Here is a 16,852-nt window from a genome sequence, read left to right on the forward strand (position 1 = left end):
AAAAGCCTGTTCTGATTCCTCAGTGTGTGTGACGCGATCGGGCTTTGAGGAAGAGACTAGTTCCTGTAAAGGCAAGGCCAAAATAGAAAAACCTGGGATCCACATTCGGCAATATCCACACATTCCCAAGAAGGTACGAATTTGCTGTTTATTCTGCGGCAGTGTCATGTTTTGTATGGCCTGGATTCTATCATTTGTGAGATGTCGTAACCCCTAGGTTAGGCAATGTCCCAAATATTTTACTCTAGGCTGGCAAGGCTGTAACTTGTCCTTAGCCCCTTTGTGTCCTGTTTGCGAGAGATGAAGTAACAAAGGTTTAGTATCATTCACACATGACATAAATGAGTCAGAACATAGCAATAAATCGTCCACATATTGAATTAGAACTGATCCATTGGCAGGTTGAAAAGCTTGTAAACAGTCATGCAATTCCTGGGAGAAAATACAGGGGCTGTCTATGAAACCTTGGGGCAATCGTGTCCATGTATATTGCACACCTCTGTATGTAAATGCGAATAGGTACTGACAGTCAGGGTGGAGAGGCACAGAGAAGAAAGCAGAACAGAGGTCAATGACAGTGAAATGGGTTGCATTTGGTGGGATCTGCATCAGGATGACAGCTGGATTCGGCACTACAGGGAATTGGCTCTCTACTACCTTATTAACACCTCTAAGGTCTTGCACCAGCCTATAACCCCTCCCACCACTCTTCTTTACTGGAAAGATGGGACTGTTGGCTACACTAGCTGTACGAACTAAAATTCCCTGTTGCAATAATCGCTCGATTATTGGAAACACCCCTAGTTCTACTTCCTGTTTTAGTGGGTACTGGGGAATTTTTGGAGCTTGCCTACCGCTTTTTAAGTGTGTCATTACCGGGCTTACGTCTGCCATTAATCCAGTGTCCTGTCCATCTTTTGTCCAAAGGGAATCTGGAATTTTGGACAACATTTCATCTACTTGTGATGGATTTTCTTTTAAAACTGTAGAGTGGTACATTATCCTTTGTGGGGTGTCTAACATATCCCGCACCTCGTATACCATTCTCTCTGGGATATCTAAATATACACCATCAGGGGTGCAATATATGACACATCCCATTTTACATAACAAGTCTCTGCCCAGCAGGTTAGTAGGAGCCGCGGCAGCCAGAAGAAAAGAATGTCTGGTATGCAACGGCCCAATACTAACTTCTGCGGGTCTGGCTAAAGGATAACGTTCCACTTTACCTGTCACACCCATTGTTGGTATTGTCTCGTTGGTCACCTGTAAATTAACGGGAGATTTCATCACTGACTTGGTCGCCCCTGTGTCTACAAGAAAAGGATATTCAGTACCAGCTACATCAACCATCAAGACCGGTTCTTCCCTAGTACTTCCTGTTAACCTGACTATCTGTAGACTACAGGTATGACCTGACCCCTAGCGTTGGCTACCATTCTCCAATAAAGCATTTACGGCTACAATTGGAGCTGGTGCTTGCTGAATATTTGCTGATCTCTGTGCATATCCCTTATGGGGATATCCAGGTTTCCCTTGGTGTGGGGTCCATACTCTTTTTACTGTGCAGTTTCTACTTAAGTGTCCTGTTTGTTTGCAATTAAAACATGTCCGTGATTCAGGTGAAAGCATGTGTTGTTGTGAAATTTGAGCAGAGGGCAAAGGTGGTGGATATGGGTAAGGATAGGGAGGGTAAGGGTATTGTGGGGGAAAAGAAGTGGGTGGATATCCTGGGACCTGTGGTTGCATTGGGTTAGTGGGATAGAGTTGTGTTTGTTGTTGAGTGGGGTTAGTGAGAGCAACTTGTTCTGGCATGAGTGTGTGTGCAAGTGCAAGCGTGTCTGTTGGCTGTGATGTTAACGTCATTCTCTCCAGAGCTTGTATACTGACAGCCATTAATTTTTCGCTCTGGGTCTCCCTCTTTTTTTAGATGTTTTTGTCATGTTCTATGGCAGACTCTATGAGGTTATCTATTGTAAGTCCCCGCCAGCCAGGCTGTGAGGTCTGAACCCGAGTTTTTAAATTCTCTTTTAACCCATCCATTAATATCGTGACTATCATTCCCCTGTGGTGAATGCTATCTTTAATCTCTTCTATCCCAGTGTACTGGGTGATAGCCTGCAGAGCCCGGTCGCAATATTCTTCTGCAGTTTCACTCTCTTTTTGTTTGATTGTGAAGATTTTGTTCCAGTTAACTACTACTGGAAAATATACACCCAATTGAGTCACAATGCGGGAAATGTTACCTCGCTTTACTTGGTCTGTTAAGGGAACGTCGCCATCCAATACACAGTCCGTGATAAAATTCGTCACGTCGGTATTGTGTGGCAGGCAGGCCCTTAACACCACACGCCAATCTTTATTAGTGGGCTCATGAGAACTACCCAAATTTCTCAAAAATCTTTGACATTTGGCTAGTTCCTTTTTGGGATTGGGGAAATCATTTATGATGGAATTCAGTTCTGCTCTTGTCCATGGACAATGCATTACTACTTCCCTCGTGGGCACTACACCGTTTGCATCTGCATTTCCATTTGGAACAGTTATTGTCCGAATGGGATGCAGACCGGCAGCGTTGCTACCTCTGACCTGGTTACCTGGCTGGGGGTTTAATCTGCTGTGGGCTACGTATGGTATTAACAACTTCCTCAATGGGTGCCGAGTGTATTAACACTTCCCTTGCTGTTACCGATGGAGATGGCGGCACCACCCGTGATTGTGGTGATGCAGCATCTATCATTTGTACAGCATGGGAAATAGCAGACATTACAATAGGCTCATTTTCTACATCATAAACATTTTCTTTATGGTTACTTAAGAGGGGGTACAAATTACTTGTTACATTTTTATTGGTATTTTTGGTAACTGTACTTGAACCTCCATCCACATAAGGTGGGGGAGGTGAGCGTGAACTGCTGGCAATACTCTCCATGACGCTACTTTGCCGCCCGTGCGCGCCAATTTGCGGCTCGCCCGTATTGCAACTCAGCGTCGCGGATGTATTTTCTGGCAATGTGTTCGCAACGCTAGTTTGCGTCGTTTGCAGATTTTTAAGCCAAGCATCCCCTTCATGCTGCCATATTTTTAAACATTCAAAATACTTAATCTTTTTCTCTCGGGATCGCACCATACTGATGTGATCCTGGACATTATCTAACACATTTTTGTCAAAACTACCAATTCTGGGAAACGGTCTAACACTCTTTCTCGTCATATTAAACCATATATCACAATACCTTATTGCATAAGTACCGTACTTAGTATGCATAATACGACGGGCTGATCCAATCGGAGCCTCCATTAGCAGCACATCATTGCTTAACATTTCTACCGTTTGCGTGGCTCCCATTTTGAGACAACTCCTACGCTTTTCAATAAAAATTTAAACTGGTGAAAGACAATCAAGATACTTTCATTACCTGTGAACGATTTAAGTCGGCGGCGCCCACACACCTGGATAAGATTTCGTAAGGCCACTTCCACACCTAGATAAGTTTTGAAACAGGCAACTTCCAGACCCGGATAAGCTTTAGTAAGGTAACTTCCAAACCTATGAGAGTTTGTATGTCGGCCACTCTCACGCACCTCTATACAACAAAGACAACATGTACACCTGCTACTGTGTTTAGAGCGGTAAAGCTGCTTACCGAGAGACTAGGCTAACCCTTGCACCTAGCCCTTAAGGATCATACGGTACCCTTAACTTTAGGGAATAAATTACCCCTACCAACAATACACACACTGTTACACACTTTTTCTCTGCGCAGAAAATAAACGTTTAACCCAGATATTGGTAGATAGAAAAAAAAATGTAAACCTCAATGGCTTTGTTCAAACACGTGGCAGCAGAACCGGAAGTGCGTATACGCTATTGTGCGATCGTCCGCATACACAATTATGCGACTACCACACAAGCGTATAATTACTTTTTTTTAACTGCGTACGCAAAAATGCATTTTAGCTGCGTACGCAAATACTGCAGCACCCCTCTAAACACAAGGTTCTATCAACAGAGGAAAAACAAACTTTTTTTCCCTTGTTGTCCCTGGATTCTAATCAGCGCTTCCTCTACACAATAACCGGCAGTACGCTCCCAGCAATACTGTGGTAATGAAAGACTAATGCGTCTCCCAAAAGGCACCTCCACCCTTTTGCTGAGAGAGGACTGACCGAGTGTTATCGTGTATCAGATAGTGTGATAAACCGATGAGCCCCCACTGTTGAATTCGTCAATAAACCTTTTAATATATTCCTTCCTATAAACCTCTAAGATTCACCTGCCTAGAACCTCTAAGACAAAACCCTGCCTAAAACCTCTAAACAGAACGCTAATTGCGTACGCAGTTTAACCGCAAATAAAGACAGGAGTGGAATCTGTGTTTCCAACGCACAAGTATTATTCAGGTAAAAGTACAGTCAGTTACACGCAATCTATACATACACAAGTTAGGCGTAAAAGGAAATAATACAGACCCAAGTACGGTTATACATACGCTGCGCCTCTGGACCCAGAGATAGACTTCTGACTAGATATCCTCAGTTCACCCAAAATTCAGCATGAACTGGCAAACCAGTGTTCGGACACATGTATTTATTCCCCCCCAGACTGAAACAGGACAAAGGGGGAACTTCCTGCTGATCTCATTGGTTCCCAGAGGAGAAGCATATGTAACAACACATTTAACAGGTTGTTTCAAATAGACTTTCCCTGCCTCTAACAGCCGGAGTCTTTCTGGTAACGCCTCCTGTAACATTCCATCAACTAAACATTTTGTTGCTTGTAAGTTCTGCGATCCGTAACTTGAGTTTGCATGATGCGATCTCTCCACCGATAACACCGGGATTCTGTAAAAAGCGTACGCATCAGAACGAAACCAAACACATCTTGCTTATCATGTATAATACCTTAGATATCAAAAAACTCTATTTCTTAGCATTTAAACTAACTTAACCAACTTGAATCATACAATTTGATGCTAATGGAACCTTGTGTGCGAATATGTAGTGTGTGAGTATTCGGGGTTTGATATAAGGACGCTAGTTATTAATGGGTGAGATTTAAGTGCATAATTTCTCATACACGAAGTGAATATCCAGCAGTGTGGATGGCTGAGGGTTGTAGTTCTACATGCCCTCTGTCAGCAGGCCCCCACCTGTTGTGTGTTCAAAGGAAAACAAAACCTCTTTTGTTCTCACAGACTCTTGTGTGAAATGCAAATGTATTACCACCTCAAGCTGTGGAATTTGGGGCCATCCTGTCTAGGATTCAGACAAATCCAATTGTGTAGATATTATATTACAATTGCCACAACTATACTTTATCTGCATCCAGGGATTCCCAATTTGTATGTAAAAATACCCATTGTCTCTTCTTATTTACTTTAACTCAGAAAGCTTGTTTTTCCAGTTGCCCTTGGTAGGTTAACAAAAACATTGCCATCTGTTCTTAGCTCCTGAGTTATAACTTGAATTGACGCTGACCACAAAAATAGTGTCTTGCGATCTCATTTCCAAAATGGAGTCTTGCGGCCATTCGCAAGATGGCGTCGCCACGATTAAATTTTAAACTGAACTTTTCTCAGCCAATTATTCAGCTTCGACAGTAAATAGCATCTGGAAAGCTGGCTATACATAACACTGCTGACACCTGCTGGAACACCTTACTTGTACAGGGCAAATAAATAAAAACAAATGTGAATTCAGCCAGCAATGGGACATTTCATCCCTTGAAAATTATACTCTGCAATCTTTATGAAGCCTATTTTCACTAATCATTCTAATCTACAATAGGTCTGCCAGAAATAAACAGCACTTTATTAATTTCCAGTATGAGACATGGGCCAGTCCAACTAAATTTGGAAACATAAAAGCCTTTGTAGCCTCAGATACATTCATTATATTGCTTAGTGAACTCACAAAAGCAGATGTTTGCTCATTGTAGTGAAGGTCATGTACAAAAGCATTTTAGCAAAAACAAAGCAATTAGAAAATTGCAGGTTATTGACGTCTTATGGACAGTTTATAAATGTAATTGACTAAATGTCTATAATTTTTTTCAGAAAGTTTTTTTGTGGCAGTTCACAACGTGAATATAAAGATTTAATAGTATAATGGACATTTCATAAATAGATATTGTTAACATTTATAATTATGTTTTTCTATAGTTTCTCTGAGTGCTTTTCTAGTCTCAAGTACTAGAAAAAAGGCATTTGTTATATAAGTTGTTTAGAAATTTTCCACAAAGGTGAGCTTAACTGACATTATAGAGGACGTGTGATGCAGGCAAAAACTGACTGCACTCTCACTACCTCTATCCCTCTAAGCACTGCCTATTTACTCTTTTCATTCTTGAAGTTGTACAAATTTATTTTGTAGGACATAGTTTACACATGGCTAATTACATTATCTTGTCTCATTACTTTAACATTATGTTTAAACTAATACCTAACTGTGCTATACCTATATACTGTTTGCTCAGCCTATGCACTGAACAGTTGGTCCTCATCCAAATTGTTTGTGAACATATGTGGGCAAATTGAACATTGATCCTGTTACTCAGCACTCAAGCTGAGTGCCAGGATTGGCTAGTGTGTGTTAGTGGATTCAATTTATTCTAAGTTTGAGTTATATGTTGTTTTCATTTGTAATATTAAATAAAGCCCAAATTGAGAAATGTATTTTCATTATTTTATATATATATATATATATATATATATATATATATATATTTTTTTTTTTTTTATTTTTTTTTTAAATTTGTGAAACTATACCTTTAATATGTACTGTATAAACAATGAGTTTTGAACAGGATTTTACATATAGACAGAAAATGTTATATTCCCTGTCTTTTAATTAAACATGCTGTACCATTGTAAACTCACATGCTCAGTCATAAATTACATCCAGCCATGCCTATCTCAATTATATTCGCTCTATGATAATACTACTCCATCATCATCAAATTTAGTTCTATTTAAGATTCCTGGTATTAGTTATTATACATTTTATGTTATTTCAGCCACTATTTATTTTATTTTACGCTAATTCTTATTTTTTATTGCATATCTGCTCTCCCTCTTTGAATGAGTATACAGTTCTATGCAAAAGTTTGGCAGCACTGATCACACTGTATGTTAAACTGAATCTGAAAATAAGATAACACAACCTCTGCAGGGTACAAACTTTAACATGACATGCATATTTTAATTACCAAAAAAGTAAAATAAATAGACTGAAATAGTAATTGTGGCATGTGTGAATGTTTGGGCACCCTGTTAGTCATTTCTTAGTGACAGCTCCTTAGTAAAAAAAAAAACCACAACTTCCAAATGTTTGTTATGTAAATGATTTCCCCCCACTCTTCCTTGCAGCACTCTCAGGTCTTCATGCATGCATTGCATATTTTAAATGTCATTAATGCTGGGCCATTGACTTTGTGACTGGTGCCACTGTCCAGGTGTCACTTCCTTAGCACCATGGTTCCCACTTACAGGGTGCTGATCATAGGCATATTTATATTGGGTGCATAATCCTACTTGCCGCTGGGGTTCATTGCTCTCTTTTATCAAAATCGGACAAATTCCAGTGTTTCCACAACTGTATGTCCTGGGTGCCACCAAAACCTCTCCCCACTTGCTGCAAACCTCAGTAATGCCGGTCATGTGACCCAGTATATCCTATCCAAAGGACTTTGGGATAAGGTGCTCTATTTAAACCCCTCTTTTTTACTTCTCTGTGGATTGTGGACCTTTGGCTCCTGGTTTCCCTAGTTACTCCAGTTCAAGTAGGCATTCAACAATCTGGGTATTCTATGGATCTCCTCAGGTTCTTGTGCTCTAGCTCTGTATGCTGTTCCTCTCGCCTCATAATTCCAAGAAGAAGGGCATACAAGAGTATGCTTTGAGTGTCACAGACAGTCACAGAAAATATTGTTGGTATATTTACTCAGGTGCCACAAGACATTTCAGTTGCAATAAGGTGTGGGACACTTCTATGGAAGTTGGGACAGTCACTACACACTTGAAAATAGGTACTAAAACTAAAGTCACAGAAATCCATGATGCACTTTATGTACCAGATATGGGGACAAACCCCATAGCCATAGGTATGCTAGAGCAAAGAGGTTACATACTGTAATCCAGTTACCAAAGGGAAAATGCACTGTATGAAACAAAAGAGGGATTGCAATCACAACAGGTACCCAGTACTATCAATTATATGTACTTAATAGACAGCAGTGTTATGTCACAGTCTATGAAACTGGCACAGAAGGCAAGGGCACCTTGGATATGACAGTGTCTAGAAACTTCAAGATAAGATGATTACAGGAATATCAGTGACTGATACAGGAAAGCCCATATGTGAAAGCTGTATAACAGGCAAGTAAAGTCGTTGTTCATTCCAAAGATCGGCAAGCAGAGCTGAGGTACCCCCGGAATTGGTCGAGTGGATGTTAAATCAACAAGTGGCTATAGATAACATTAATATATGATTTCACAACAGTGTGCTATTGTGTAACCTCCATAAATGCTGCTTAATTGAAGCATTCTACTTTACCAAGATAACTGCCGTTTAATCTTCTGCGCATGTCCGGCACATCTTGTCACTTTGCATGAGCGCCACAGTGGGACACGGATGTATTGCACTTAGCTGTAGAGAACCTGCCACATTATCCTATAATTGGCCTGTGTATATCTGCACATCTACCTTCAAACATCACCAGCTGGTGCTCTGTGTGTTCCGCTCAAGCTCTGCCTCATCCAGATTACTGTGTAAATCTGTGAGTATGGCTGTACTGTACAAGCAACTTCTACTACTCTTCAATAAATCTCACACCTGGTTAAGTACTTGGGCTGCCTAGACAATTTGGACTCCGCTGGTGTTGTTTTTATAACCTACAGTCTACCACCAATAGCACACACATCTCAACATCCCACACCACCACTTTTAACATGTGCTAACTTAGAGGTCTACAACCTATGGGCTCCGAGCAGCAAAGCCCATCCCAACTTGCGGCTGTTTTTGGTGACACTGCTCGGGTGGCTCTTGTGTACGGCTTGTGAGGTGCCTGGATAGGCCCTTGGTGCATCTTAAACTAGTGCCTATTGCCCAACTTCCTGCTTACTGCATCCTCTTCTTTTACCATCATGATGTCACTTGTATGAGGTGAATGGGGCAGGGAGACAAGCCCAAGGCACAGAAGTGCCTTTCTACTGCATTGCATTAATGTTTAAATCAGGGGACTGTGACACCTATTCTAAAACCTAAACTTTCATCTACAGTCAGGTGCATAAATATTGGGACATTGACAGAATTTTCATATTTTGGCCTCTATTCACCACCACAATGGCTTTGAAATGAAACAAACAAGATGTGCTTTAACTTCAGACTTTCAGATTTAATTTGAGGGTAATTACATCCAAATCAGGTGAACGGTGTAGGAATTACAACGGTTTCTATATGTGCCTCCCACTTTTTAAGGGGCCAAAAGTAATGGGACAAACTAAACCAGGGGTCTTCAAACTTGGCCCTCCAGCTGCTGTGGAACTACACATCCCAGCATGCACTGCCACCTTTTTGATATAACAGCATGCTAAAACTATGTGCAGTGCATGCTGGGATGTGTAGTTCCACAGCATCTGGAGGGCCAAGTTTGAAGACCCCTGAACTAATCAATCCTAAATCTAACTTTCACTTTGTAATACTTTGTTGCAAATCCTTTGTAGGCAATTACAGCCTGAAGTCTGGAAAGCATAGACATCACCAGACGCTGGGTTTCAACCCTGGTGATGCTCTGCCAGGCCTCTACTGCAAATGTCTTCAGTTCCTGCTTGTTCTTGGTACATTTTCCCTTCAGTTTTGTCTTCATCAAGTGAAATGCATGCTCAATCGGATTCAGATCAGGGGATTGACTTGGCCATTGCATAACATTCCACTTTTTAGCCTTAAAAACTCTTTGGTTGCTTTTGCAGTATGCTTCGGGTCATTGTCCATCTGCACTGTGAAGCGCCGTCCAATGAGTTCTGAAGCATTTGACTGAATATGAGCATATAATATTGCCTGAAACACTTCAGAATTCATTCTGCTGCTTTTGTCAGCAGTCACATCATCAATAAATACAACGGAACCAGTTCCATTGGCAGCCATACATGCCCATGCCATGACACTACCACCACATGCTTCACTGATGAGGTGGTATGTTTTGGATCATGAGCAGTTCCTTTCCTTCTCCATACTCTTCTCTTCCCATCACTCTGGTACAAGTTGATCTTTGTCTCATCTGTCCATAGGATGTTGTTCCAGAACTGTAATGGCTTTTTTAGATGTTGTTTGGCAAAGTCTAATCTGGTCTTCCTGTTTTTGTGGCTCACCAATGGTTTACATCTTGTGGTGAACCCTCTATATTCACTCTTGTGAAGTCTTCTCTTGATTGTTGACTTTGACACATATACACCTACCTCCTGGAGAGTGTTTTTGATTTGGCCAACTGTTGTGAAGGAGTTTTTCTTCACCAGGCAAATAATTCTTCTGTCATCCACCACAGTTGTTTTCCGTGGTCTTCTGGGTCTTTTGGTGTTGCTGAACTCTCCGGTGCATTCTTTCTTTTTAAGAATGTTCCAAACAATTGATTTGGCCACACCTAATGTTTTTGCTATCTCTCTGATGGGTTTGTTTTGATTTTTCAGCCTAATGATGGCTTGCTTCACTGATAGTGACAGCTCTTTGGATCTCATATTGAGAGTCGACAGCAACTAATTCCAAATGCAAATGTCACACCTAGAATCAACTCCAGACTTTTTACCTGCTTAATTGATAATGAAATAACGAGGGAATAGCCCACACCTGTCCATGAAATAGCTTTTGAGTTGATAGTCCCATTACTTTTGGCCCCTTAAAAAGTGGGAGGCACATATAGAAACCGTTGTAATTCCTACACCGTTCACCTGATTTGGATGTATTTACCCTCAAATTAAATCTGAAAGTCTGAAGTTACAGCACATCTTGTTTGTTTCATTTCAAAGCCATTGTGGTGGTGAATAGAGTCCAAAATATGAAAATTCTGTCAATGTCCCAATATTTATGCACCTGACTGTATGTAACTACTTCACAGCTGATTTTGAGGTATGCTTTTTTAGATCATTGTCTCGCTAACATAAACAGTATCTTTTCAACTTTTATCTCTTCACTAACACTGGGACATTAGCTTCCATTATTTCAATGGATTCTGTTTTCCACCTGGACAGTACATATTTTGCTACTGAACTCTGAAGCACAATAGATGGTTGGCAAGGTGTTCTTTTCTGCAAATGTTTTACATGTTTTTCCCCCTCCAAATATTGTAGCTGTAACCAAAAAATAACATTGTGGTTTCATCAAACCGCAGCATTTTCCTTCAAAAATGTTCTGGCTTAAATACAGTATATGTAATTTTTTGCTGACTTTAGCAATTGACTTTTGTGATGAAGCCATAAAAAATGTTTCCTTCTGACAGCTTCTCCATGGAGACCATTTTTTGTGTGAAAACAATGATGTATTTTGGTTTACAGTAATTCATTTCAAACAAGGCAATAAAGTTTTGAGATCATAAATAAAGGAATAATAAATCATATGTAAGGAGGTCAAAACATTACGACAAGCCACAGTCAATGTTTTATTTATTTTTAATCTATTACATTTTGTAGGTAATATTTTTTCACCTCAGATTTAATGAAACATGGCATTTGATTAGATGTAAGATTTTGCATACAGCTGTGCATACACTTTCTTTTCACCATTGTGCATATTGTATGTGTATTGCCTTTTGTTATGCCACTATATACTGCTTTGTGACCATGCTTACATTTTCTTGGGGGTAAATCGCAGGTAGCATTCCCGCTAGGCTGGTTCAGCGGGGCGCCGCGCCCTGCCTCATTTCTTAAGGGCAGAAAGCACCCTGGCCTCCAGCGCGGCGCCCCGCTGAACAGTCGGCGGGTTCTGTCCCGTGGGTGGGGAAAATGGCATGTCCGTAAGTGCGGGCACGCCCCCAAGAATGAAGAAAAGGGGACGCATCATAAAGACACGCCCCGTTTTCGGTGGCCACGCTCTCTTGTCGGGCACGCGCAGAAGTACCCTTACTCTAGGTCTGGCACCCTGCCTGCCGCTGGACCTAGAGTGAACACTACACAGGTGAAACACCAATTTGGCTCAACACACCATCAGAACAGAAATCGTATCATTTACATGGACACAAATAAAAGTCATGGACTTACTAATATTGGGTTTGTCAAATCGATCAAAATCATACCAAAACTGGAGCTCAATGCACAAAATCAAAACTGGAGCTCAATGCCTGTGAGCGGCGTTTTTGTCTGAAGCACTGCACAGATCAGTGTGATCTGTGCAGGCTTTGGTGTTTAAAGGTTTAAACAAAGGGTTATTTTTTTTTAAAGTGCCTGGGGCTCCCCCGCACCAGCCCCAGACCTCTGAGCTCAGTTCTAAACACTTCGTCATCAAGCAGGTATACGCAGCACGATCGCGTCCACTATCTACACTTGCACCAGACTATGGCTGGCGCAGTGTCCTCTTCTCAACTCCGGCTAAATGTGGCTGCAGCTGCAGTCACTGACATGCCAGTGAGACTCCCATGAAACAGCCTTTTTAACGCACACTTTAGGCGACCTCCCGGAAACCACCTTGGAATGCCCATGGTTTTCTTATAATGCTAGCACCTCTGTATGCAATAGTGGACTCTGTGTACATTCATGGAGCTGTGGCTGGACTCACTGGTCGGTCAGACATGGCTGCTTTAGGTGGGTCGGCATCTAAGTGATGTCACATGTTGTGATGTCACAAAGTGTTCCACTGCACTGCCATGTGTAATAATCATTTATGCCGGTGTTTGATCTGCCAAGTTTCACAGCCCACAGTCAAGAGGACGTGGCCTCAGATAGCCACTGGCAGGCTATTGTACCATGAAAATTTTTTTTGTGTCTACAGCAGCACAGCAGATGCTAGGGTTCTATTTTAATGAGGAGCCTTGAGCTTAAGCTTCCCTTCCCTATTTTTAGTCTGGCCCTGCCAATAATCAAAGCACCTTCATAAACTGCACGATGTACAGTGTTTAGGTAATCTCCATTCACAACATGAAGTTGGCTGAACAACCGTCGGCTGGATCCGACAGGCTTCAAAAAAAACAAACCATCAAGACCGCTTTTCAAACTGTGAACAATCGGTCAGGTCAGATTATTTAATCGCTGATTTGCACCATTTTTGTGCAGTGTATAGCCAGCTTTACACTAAATTTCACAAAACTTAGTAGATTTGGATTCTGATTTTATCAGCTCTGATTGGCACTACCAGGAGCGGAATCCTGGAGTCTAATTCACTGTGGTCTTCACCAGAGGCTTTGGCATACTTGCCTACCCTCCTGAAAATTGTGTGCCGCACCAAGCCTCCCGGAAAGGCAGGCAAGCCTCCTGGCAGCTGCTGACCCCTCCCCCCACGTGGTTATAAGAGAATCCCCCGCAGCACAGGAGGGGGGGGGCGGTGACGTGATTCTAGCCAGGAGGGGCAGCCAGAAAGTCGGCAACCCTGGCTTTGGACAGGTCGCATCCCTAGTGTCATAGGCTGGTAGTGAAATACTTTAGCGACGTTAGCAGCCCAGGGCTAATACATTGAAACAACATACAGTACACATATTTAATCAAATGTAATAATTGTTTCAATTTTTGTAAGTAACTTTTTCTTTTAAGAACTACTGGGATTTTTTACATATAATTGATACATTGATTTTTTATTTATACAGACATTAGTCTTGAGTATTATTATTTTTTTTTTTTATAGATGCCTCATGCTGCTACCAGGCGAAGGATAACTTAATGTGCCGTGATGTTTGTGAACAGGTAAGCACTGATTTTATAGTATTAATTAACTTATTAGGAAATATGTTTGTTTAATAGAACTAGAGGAGATATTTTAGTTTTGTTGTATAATTATTAGTATCTTTATTATATAGAGTCTATATTACAGAGAATATTTAATCATTTACATCATCCCCTCCACCAATGGAGCAAACTATTTGTATTCCGTACTACTGGAACATACAGTATAGACAGATTAATTTTATATAAAAAAGTATCAATAATTGGAAAAACCAATCATCAGTATAGTTATTCCTTCGTGGGGCACTCTTTTGTACATAAATGATTTGTATAATTAAAAATTAGCTTTTAATATATCTCCACGAAAAGAATAGGGATTTGTTGTGCTCATTTATAAAATATCTAATTGAGCTCCCTTAGCAATTGATCTCATGAATTTATAAAAATAGATCTATTATAAGAATTAGCATAAAGTATGTGGTGACTATGCTTGTTTGAATTCATATGCTCATATAGCTCCTGATGGGTACATAATATATTATAATAGCAGGGTCAGGTACAGTTTGTATGGCATATAAAAATTGGAAATAATAATTGGAAATAACTCATAAATTAGAACTGTATGTAATAATAACTACTCGGTCTAGCAATTGGAGTAGAATTTTACGAATTCTACTCCAATTGCCCTTTAGTAACTTTAGGTGAAACTAAAATAATGTGAAAAGGGTGTGAAAACACCCTTTTTCACTTTATTTTAGTAAAAATAATGATAATAAATTGAGCCCTTTTAGCTTTAACAAGGCCTTTATTACTTCATTTTAACTAATATTTTGCTGCTGTTTATCTAGATGATTTTAAGAATCTATTATTAAAAGTTACATTTTAGTAGAAGAAAGAATTCCTATTGAGGTATGTAAAAAGCACGGCAAAATTTTTTTTCCGAAATTGTTAGAAATATTCAATATGATCTTTGAAGAGGGCTGCCTTCCTTTATCCATGTTAGAGGCAATTATTATCGTTCTGCCCAAACCAGGGAAAAATCCCAATCTTTTGGATTCCTACCGTCCTATGTCATTACTTTCCACAGACATAAAGATTTTAGCTACAATCTTGGCTATCCGTTTAAATAAAGTTATAACATCAGTGATACATCAGGACCGGTCTATGTCAGGTATGTCGACCGCAGTTAACATCCATCGGTTATATACTCACTTGCAGATATCCCATGGGGAGGAGTCCTAATCGGTTATAGTGCCATTGGATGCGGGTAAGGCATCGGCTCCGTGGAGTGGCACTTCCTGTGGGAGGTCATGCGTCAATTCGGATTTGTCCCAATATACCGGAAATGGGTACAATCAAGTGCTATTTTTCAGTAGGGACTCAGGGCCTCATTCAGAGGCGGTCGGAGGATGCAAGCGGTCGCTCAGACACTGGGCGGCCACTTGAATCCTGACCGCCCGCCTCTGTTGCGGTCGTTAGGCTGTGGGTTAACACCCACAGCTCTAACGACCGCTCCGGTGATGGTCGCGATGGTCAGAGACCATCGCGACCGTCGGGGCTTACGACGAGACCCTAGGGTAGGGTCTCCCTTGTCATAAGCCCCGGAGAGCTTCTGGCTCTGTCTGAGCCGGAAGCTCTCCACTGACATCACTAGTGATGTCAGTGGGGCCTCCCCCAAACAGTTTGGGCTGCCACCCCCCCGGCCCGCCTTCCAAACGAGGCAAGCTGTCAATCAAAATCGACAGCTTGCCCCCTTTGGATTGAGACCCGCTACGACCGGCGCCGTCGGTCGTAGCGGGTCTCACGCATGCGCACGACGGCGCCGTCGCCGTCGTGCGCATGCTCTGTGGGGGGCCATCGACCCGGTCCGAGCGCATCGGCGCTAACGACCGGGTCTGAATGACCCCCTCAGTTCCTGAACCTCTCATTAACTGTCCTGGGCCATAAGATAAATGGGACTTTAAAATAAAACTTAAGTGCCTTCTTTTCTAAATACTTTATATATATATATATATATATATATATATATATATAATGTATATATTTACATATATAATTGTTTTTCTTCAGCTCCACCCACAGTAACTCCACCCACAGTTCCTGAACCTATTTTTCCAGAAAAATAGCCCTGGGTACAATTATTATACTACAGGCCGAGTGCCAGATTGTTTGTGAATGGTTCTATTTCTCCCCCTTTTTTCACTGGCCCGGGGCACGCACCAGGGGTGCACATTGTCTCCGTCTTTATTTGCTTTGGCGATGGAGCCACTGGCATGTGCAGAATCCTACGGTCTCATTCAGACATTATAGGTGTGCGAGTGGCTGGAAGTGAAGAAAGGGTGGCTTTATATGCTGACGACTTATTATTGTTTTTATCTAATTATGTAATTGGACTACCAGCAGCTCTTCACATCATAGATGTATTTGGAGTTTACTATGGCCTAAAAATTAACTGGGATAAGTCATATATTATTCCACTTAGATGTAGCAACTTGGTTAACCTTTTAGTCTCTCTTCCTCTTTGTTGGGTAGAGTGTTTTATATATTTATGTATTTGGATAACAAACACACCTAGTGATTTTGTTTCCCTTAATATAAACCCTTTTTTAAAATTTATGTTAAGGATAAAATTAGGGTGTGGAGCCGACTCTCCCTTACAGTTATGAGTCGGGTCAATTTAATAAAAAGTCCTTCAACCCAAGCTTTTATACATACTTGTACATTTTCCTGTGTTTTTTCTGCTGGTATATTTAGGAAACAAAATAGTCTCCTTTCTTCACTGGTTTCGTTCTCATATTAGTTTAGATACTTTTACTAGGACTAGATCTGCCAGAGGTCTTGCATTGCAGAATTTTAAATACTATTATTATGCAGCTGAAATGTTACATCTGCCGGGTACTGCCCGTCCTTATTAAAACAAGCAATTCAAATTTGGAGGCAGGTCTCCGGCATGATAGAAGCTCCAGGATTAGACCCTGATACTTCCTTGAGTA

At 41.0% G+C, this 16,852-nt stretch overlaps 1 protein-coding gene and 1 long non-coding RNA gene across 5 annotated transcripts in view; one reads left to right on the forward strand and one right to left on the reverse strand.

Moving 5' to 3' along the window:
• RECK (reversion inducing cysteine rich protein with kazal motifs) overlaps positions 1-16,852 on the forward strand; it is a 255,837-nt gene that overhangs the window by 51,300 nt on the left and 187,685 nt on the right. For all 3 annotated transcript variants that reach the window (XM_088442336.1, XM_088442338.1, XM_088442337.1), the window contains exon 2: positions 13,822-13,880. In XM_088442336.1, the coding sequence (XP_088298462.1) occupies positions 13,822-13,880 (59 nt within the window). The remainder of the gene's footprint in view (positions 1-13,821; positions 13,881-16,852) is intronic.
• The window catches only part of LOC148511400 (uncharacterized), a 72,220-nt gene continuing 59,908 nt past the window's right edge, over positions 4,541-16,852 (reverse strand). For both annotated transcript variants that reach the window (XR_015868737.1, XR_015868736.1), the window contains one exon: positions 4,541-4,845. This is a non-coding gene — a long non-coding RNA (uncharacterized LOC148511400). The remainder of the gene's footprint in view (positions 4,846-16,852) is intronic.

This window comes from Taudactylus pleione, unplaced genomic scaffold (genome assembly GCF_031769625.1).
Source record: "Taudactylus pleione unplaced genomic scaffold, aTauple2 ptg000309l, whole genome shotgun sequence".
NCBI lineage: Eukaryota > Metazoa > Chordata > Amphibia > Anura > Myobatrachidae > Taudactylus > Taudactylus pleione.